Source organism: Typopeltis vanoorti, chromosome 25, assembly GCF_054136105.1.
Source record: "Typopeltis vanoorti isolate ZY-2024b chromosome 25, IOZ_Tvanoo_1.0, whole genome shotgun sequence".
NCBI lineage: Eukaryota > Metazoa > Arthropoda > Arachnida > Uropygi > Thelyphonidae > Typopeltis > Typopeltis vanoorti.
The window spans coordinates 49,153,864-49,161,796 of NC_143573.1; the positions used below are offsets into that span (position 1 = coordinate 49,153,864).

General features: G+C 33.4%; 1 protein-coding gene across 1 annotated transcript in view; it reads left to right on the forward strand.

Annotated features, from left to right (window-relative positions):
* Nucleotides 1-4,777, forward strand: part of LOC150092730 (uncharacterized) — a 63,465-nt gene extending 58,688 nt beyond the window's left edge. Inside the window, exon 3 of the mRNA XM_090414447.1 lies at nucleotides 401-4,777. Within this exon, the coding sequence (XP_090270573.1) occupies nucleotides 734-2,962 (2,229 nt within the window). The 5' untranslated portion in view covers nucleotides 401-733 and the 3' untranslated portion in view covers nucleotides 2,963-4,777. The remainder of the gene's footprint in view (nucleotides 1-400) is intronic.
* Nucleotides 4,778-7,933: the final 3,156 nt, after the last annotated feature.

The window sequence follows — 7,933 nt, forward strand, 5'->3', positions numbered from 1 at the left end:
TAGCTGAAATTATTTCCCTTCTACCAAGCCCCCAGACATGCTCTCCACTTTATTCACAAGCGAAGGGTCCAAATTAAGGTACTTATACTAAGGTACTTATACTCTTGCTTGGTATGGAGGTCGGTAATCGACATAAGAGTATATTCGTAGTTATCTTTTGAGGCTCATATACCAACTACGAGTATACTCGTAGTTGGCAGCGAACGTGTTAATTGTGATTATGACATGTGGTATTCATTTTATGCACCTTTCATTTAATATTTTTATTAAATATTTTTCTGAAATATTTAATAAAAATATTAAAATATTAAAAATATTTTTATTAAATATTTTTCTGGTTTGTATATTGTAAATGGTAGTATTCTAAATATCATTATTGATTTTATATATATTTTTTTAGATACTGTTTTTATTAGTGGGGAAGGAGGAGCGCAGCTGTTTTTTGAAGATAAGATACCATGCATCCAAATGAAAAACCTGGATATTGTTTTTGCACATAAAGTATATCTGAAATGGAGGTGATGATTCATTTAGTAGTTGATTTTAACTGAATGAGTTCCCACAGATGTGTTGTTTTTATTTATTTGTTTTATTATTATTTTTATTTTATTTATTTTTTATTTTTTTGTAGACATTCTACTAGCCTCACGTCTTGGTGATAAGCATACTTAAATGTGGGAATGTATTTCATTGATTTTTATGAAATGGTTTTATAAGATGTTTTTAGTGGTAGATGAAAGGATGGTTCATGAAATATTATGGAATTATTTTTTACTTTTATACACAAGTTTTCTATTTTGAAGAGATGTTTAGTATGTCCAACAGCACTGAACCAGCTCCAGTTGTAGAACAAACAGTTCCTTTTTCGGATATTAGCAAGATTGTATCTCAGAGATCAGAGGTAAACGATCAGGTACAGTGGAATCAAATTATTCAAGATTCAGAATTTAAAAATGGAGCAAAATATTTGCTTAATGAAAGTGGTATACTTAGAAACAATGAAAATCCATATTCTATGCGCAGTCATATAGGAGGATCAGATTCATTTCCTCATTTAACTCAAGAATTAAAACAAAAGCAAGTGGATGAGCACAAATTGGATTCAGCCCCTGTCAATGGCAGTGTATCTATTCCCAATGTGGATAATTTGTCATCCAAAAGTGCAGCAGTTAATGGCAAACTAGGGTCAAAAGACTCAGAACATTCGGTGCATCCTAAACTACTGAAACCAAATGGATTCTGTCCTGAGATGTTTACAGAGGAACAACATTTAATGATAAGAGCTGCTGTTAGAACTCATGTCAATAATGCATTTCGTTGCACTCATTGTCCCAAAACATTTGCTGATAGTCGCAGTCTTCAGCGACATGTACTGATTCATATGGGTGTTCGACCATACCGATGCCATGTGTGTTCGAAAACATTTATGTTGAATGGGGATCTAACTAGACATTTGAGAATTCATAGTGGTGAGCGTCCATTCGAGTGCAATGTTTGTGGACGGAGGTTTACTTTGAAAGGCAATCTGATGCAACATTTCCGAACTCATAATCCAGAAAAACAATTTATTTGCACAATATGTCATAAAAATTATGCTCAGAAAGATAGCTTATATCGTCATATTAGAGCTCATTTTGGTGAAAAACCTTTTGAATGTTCAACATGTAGTAAAAGGTTTACTCTGAAAGGTGACCTTACTCGACACATTCTTATACATTCTGGCATAAAACCACATGCCTGTAAAGTTTGTGGAAGGCAATTTGCTCTGAAAGGAAATCTTGCACAGCACATGAGAGTACATATAAAAGATAGATCACAACAACGAATGAGTATTCGAAATCCTAGTATTCATTTTGTTCGACCATTACAAAATTCTGTTTCCTTAAATAATTCTGTTTGTGCAAATAATCAGAAAGTGTTAATTGCATCAAATTCTTCATTAACTAATTTTACTGCATCTCATCACTTAAGTGAAAGAGGAAATAGCACTAATCCAGTACCTGTTTCTCAAACAGATGTTCATCATGCACTGAATACACATATTTTGATGTCACAAAATGAATTATTAAAAGGAGGACAGTCTAGTGGATTATCATTTTGTTCAGAGTGCTCAAAAACGTTTTCATCTGCAGAAAGACTCCGTGAACATGTTCAAGTGATTCATGAACAGGCCACCCGGTTAGCAAGTAACAGGTTTTTGTGCAATATATGTGATAAAGAATTTTATTTGAAAGGAGACTTGACTCGCCATCTAAACAGTCACAATGGAATTAAACCATATAAATGTGAAATTTGCTGCAAAACTTTCACTTTAAAGAGTAATCTTCATCAGCATTTAACAACGCATACATTGGAAAAGCCATATTTTTGTCCAACATGTGGAAAACAGTTTGGCAACCAGAGAAACTTAAAACTTCATGTTAAGCGGCATGAGCAGGCACGAGTTAATTTTGCCTGCACCAGGTGTGGACGTGCATTTTTAGCTAAATCAGACCATTTTTTTCACCATTGTTCAAAATCTGAAAGTACCACTGGATCAGATGTATCACATAATGGGCATGTGAATTCATCAGTGTATACAACTGCAAGCACTGTGCCATCAGTTTCACCTACATCATCAAATCTTCTCTGTCCACCGACAACCATTTTATCCAATACAGGACAGAGTGTGAATCCATCAGCTGTTTCCTATCATTCTCCTACTCTGTTAGATATCAAAAGAGAAAACTTAAGACTTCCTTGTAATAACAGTAATACTTGTTGTACTTCCAACTCCACTAATGGTGTTGGAAGATATAACGATACTATCATAAGTTCTCATTCAAATAATGTTTGCACAATGGTAGGTCCTGTTTATCATCATCTCTATTTTGCTACACCTCAGCATTTTCCACAGCCTTTACTAAAAGAAGCATTAAATAAATCTGACAAAGGTTTAAAAATGAGAACCTATCATTGTTAACAATTTCTCTTCTAGCTCTTGAAACTTCTAATTTGAATTAGAAAGAAAGAAAGGAATTGTACTTGTAATTTTCTTTTACTTTTTTTTAAAAATATAAACAATATATGATACAATAACTTTGACTGTTTAAACATATGTTGATGTCTTAAATATTTATATATAGAGTTTAATTTTTGACTATGAATAAATATAGGCTTCACAAACAAAATTGTAAAATTCTTAACAGAACAAAACAATTGAAAAAAACAAAACAAAAAAAAAACGTATGTTTAAATTGCAGTTGAGTTATGTTAACTTTATCAGTTATAGGTGATTTAGCAATTGAAATGATTGATCTGTATTTCTTCACAAAATAAATTTAAAATGAGAGTGTAATACCTCTTTGAAAAATATAATAAGTGTTAATGAATTTCATCTTATAGATAAGAAATTTATTTATTTGCTTATGCTAGGCAAAAAGAGATTTGTGTGCATTGAGAGAGGAGAAGAAGAAAATATACTTATGTTACAGCATATTAAAACAGATAATTTCACTATTAAAAAAATCATCTTGTGATTATTTTGGCATATTAAAAAATTATATATATAATTTACCAAGTATTATATGTAGGGGAATCCAGATTTTTTAATTTAAAGATAAATATTAGATAGATAATATTTATCTTTATATAAAGTGTAGAGAATAAGTTTTCTGTGCCTTAAATCAATCAAGAAAAATAATCTTGATTATTTCAGATTAAAACTCATATTGACAGGCTGCTTTGTTATATTACAGATATCAGTTTTAATGTTATATAAATCTAAATCTAGAAAGGAAAATAAAATTATATACATTTAAGATTTATGTTATATGGATTTTGTGCTAGATTACAAAAAAAGAAAAATACACTCTGAATGATTTAATATCTAAAACAGACATATTCAACTATTCCATTTAACTATTGCTTAGATCTAGTCAACAGCATGATGATAATGCTTCTTCATGCACATATTTGTGGTTGTTTAAAAAGTTAATAATTGCATTATTGTAATTAAAAAACAAATTCCATGATTCCTTTCTTTTTTTGTTTGAAAAGCTTTTTTGTTAATCTTTTGTTTTACATATGCACATAAAATATAAAACATATACTTGACACAGTGTATCTTCTTGTTTTCATCCAATATTTTACCCTAGTGTAAGCAAACAAAAGTTTCATGCAAGTGTATCTTCACAGCTAAGTTACTAATATGTAGAGAGCAGTTGATCTAGTACTATACTAGATCTAGTATTAGTGCCATAAGTGGGCTAACGGTTAGATAATCTAATCCTGCTATAGAGACTAAACATGGAACTTTTTTTTTCAGGCTGCTTTAGTTCTTCATTAACTTCATAAACTAGATTCAATGGTTATTGAGATGTAATCAATAGAAGCTGGACTGACTCAGAACTATCTGGATAGCAGACATAATATTTTTCATATACAAGCAACAAAATGGTGTATCCTCATATTATTAATAACTATACCATATTATTACTATTCTATACTAGACTATGGATGCAAGATAGCTATATTTAGTTTTTTCATTGGAATGGAAAATATCTTATATCTCATCATCATCATCATCAAATTCCTGCCATGTACCCTCAAGGAGTGTACAGGATACGATAGTACTACATGAAAAATTTACATCATTACTAACTTCCTATCTACAATTTTCCTCCAAATCAGCCTGTTACTTGTCAAGACTCCAACATTATCAGATCTTATATTTCTATCGTCTAAGGCAGTGGTCGGCAACCTTTTTAATATGAAGGGCACAATACTGCGGGTGCTGTGTTGCCGACTCCTCCTGATTTAAATAATTAAATTTTAAATTACAATCGGCATGAATGGTTTTGAAATGTCTTTCTATATTATTTTTTTTTTAGAAATAGTGTGGCTATTATTGCATAATAAACAAATACATTTGCCATTATGGTTGATAAAGCAAGATGATCGCATCTAATCTGACAGATACATGCTAATTGTTAACATGAACATTCTTTTTGTATTCATTTTTTATTTTTTATGGTATTTTATATTCATTCATATGTGACAAAAATATGTTGTAAAAGTGAGGTAAATAAAATAATGTTAAAATTTGAAATCTCATTTTTCTTAAAAACAACTAATCATAGAATTCCTAAGCCTGAAATGAGAGAAAAAAATACCTGTGTCATTTTATATTGCACTCTTCATATTAAAAAGGTTGCTGACCTCTGCAAGATGTGCTTTACATTTATTGAAAATATTAAGGAAAGAGGTCTGGAGCTTGCTCCACCTTTACTACCAGTTGCCCATAAGGCACTACTTATGCTTGCATCCACCGAAACTTTTAGTTTCTATATATTCGGCACGAAACTCTTGTAGTTTCTATATTTGGCTATGAAATAATGTTGGATTCAATATTCACTTAATTTGTACTATCATGTATTATATTTGCAGTGTTTTTTCTTTGTTTTCTTGCATTTTAGCACATACCAGTAATGAATGTATCAGGTATACTGCAATCTGTGCTGCAAAATTACCGCTGCGAGCTCCAAAGCAGTTTATAATAATTTCTCTGAGGGTGCACTAAAAATTCACTGCGGGCGCCATGCCTCCCGCAGGCACTGTGTTACCAACTTCTGGTCTAAGGCACTTTGTACCGTATCAATCCACCTACATCTTGGTCTTCCTCTGGTCATTTTTCTGCCAACCTGGCAGAGAACACTTGTTTTGTTATCTTTCCTCACCCATTCTGTTTAAGTGACCATACCACCTGAGATTAGCTCTGCTAATGCATTCCTGGATCCTGACAATGTCAAGTTCTATCCTAATATCCTCGTTTTTAATATGATATTGCCATTGATGCCATCTATTCATGCCTCTAATCTTTCTCAGGACTCTTATATCTGCAGTCTCTAGTCTTTGGTCAAGTGTTTTACTTCTGACTCAGCTCTCAGATCCATAAGTTAAAACTGGTTTGAACACTGTCTTGTATACAGCTAATTTAGGGTTCCGACTAATTTCTCTCTTATTCCATATGAATTTATTCAAATGACTTCCTAGCATACCAGCTTTGTTGATTCTGTTGTCTATTTCCATATATAATTTACCATCTTCGCTAAAAATGGTGCCTAAGTAGCTGAAATGTTTTACTTGTTCCATAAGTTCTCCATTCATAATGCAGTTGACATTTTCAACGATTCTGCCTATTTTCATTGTCTTTGTCTTTTTATTGCTGACCTTCATACCATATCTATTACAACAGTTATTCAATTTAGTCAGATAATCTTGCAGATTTGTAGCACATTTATTTAGAAGTATAACATCATCCGCATAAAGCAAAGAGCTGACATTAAAAAAAAAAAAAAAATCAGCTAACGCCTTTTTTATTCCCGTATATACGGGAGTAGGCGAGGCCATTTAGCCCTATCTAACTTTTGGAGACTGAGTGGGCAATTCAATCTCCACTGGTACCCAATCAGAGACAGATGGCCCAAGGCTATCACTAATTAAGCGGTACGCAGTGAAGAGAGACGGCTCAAATGTGCCGCCATCTCGTGGTCTCTAACCCTAACACAATATATTTAATGTCTGAAATAATGTGGGTTCTACGGTCGATTTTCTTGAGTTTACAGGACGAAAAACCCGAGTTTCCGGGAGGAAAAACCTGCTTGCCCATGCCAGAGATCGACTAACTCGGGAATCGGTCGAAAAAAGGCTTAGAAAAATTTCCTCTAGTCGCCGACTAGACTCGAAACCAAGACTTCCTTCGTGCGGCCTAGCGCGGTGGTGTGCAAACGCCACATCCACTGAGCTACACAGGCTCAGAGCTGACATTAACATCTCCAATTTTGATATCATGTTTAATACCACTTTCCTTCATAATGTGATCCATATAGATAATGAATAACAGAGGGGATAATGTACATCCTTGTCTGACACCAGATTTAACATTAAACCATCTTCCTGTACTTCCTTCAATTCTAACTGCTGACTTACAAATCAAATGAAGACTAAGTATTACTTGATATAATGCCCCATTGACACCACATAACCGTAGCATATTGAATAGCTTCTCCCTTGGCACCTTGTCATATGCCTTTTCTAGATCGACAAAACTTAAATACAAATCTTTGTTATATTCCCATGATTTTCCAACTATTTGTTGTAAAGTGAAGATCTGATCCTGACAGCCTCTATTTGGCCTGAATCTAGCTTGTTTTTCACAAAGCTTTTCTTCCACAATTCTTCTCAACCGTTTCTCAAATATATACTTGCATAAATCTTACCAGGTACACTCAGTAGGGAAATACCTCTGTAATTCTCACATTCAGTTTTATTTCCTGGTGCAGCCACTCTAAGACTTTTATACCACCATACTTCAGCATTTCCGGTCGAATATCATCTACTCCTGCTGCCTTTCCACATTTTAAGCCTTTGATAGTTTTTTCTACTTCAAGTATGGATATGTATTCCTGACTGTATGCCTGTTGAGTGTTTTTTACCACTGTGCTCTCACTGCTTGTTTCATTTAGCAATATTTCGAAATAATTACTCCATACTTCAAGGATATCTTTTTCTTCCATTTTCATGTCACCTTTATCATCTCTCAATCCTTTCACGGCACTCTTTCCTCCATTTCTAAGCTTCTTCAACAACCTCCAGAATATTTTGTCACCTTGATATTTATTTTCTATGTTACCAAAGTCCTCCCACGACTTTTGTTTAGCCAGTTTTACACAGTGTTTAGCTTTCTTACATTTGTCTCTGTATTCTCTAAGAGCACAAGCTGACTTATTTGCCAGGAACTTTTGATATGCTTTCTTCTTTTCCTTCACTGCCTCTTTAACTTCCTGAGTCCACCATGGAGTTCTGATTTCTTTATCCTTGCAGACGACCTCACCACATGCCTTTCTATCTGAATCAATCAGGGTTTTCTTCAAGGCTTGCCACTGAATCTTCA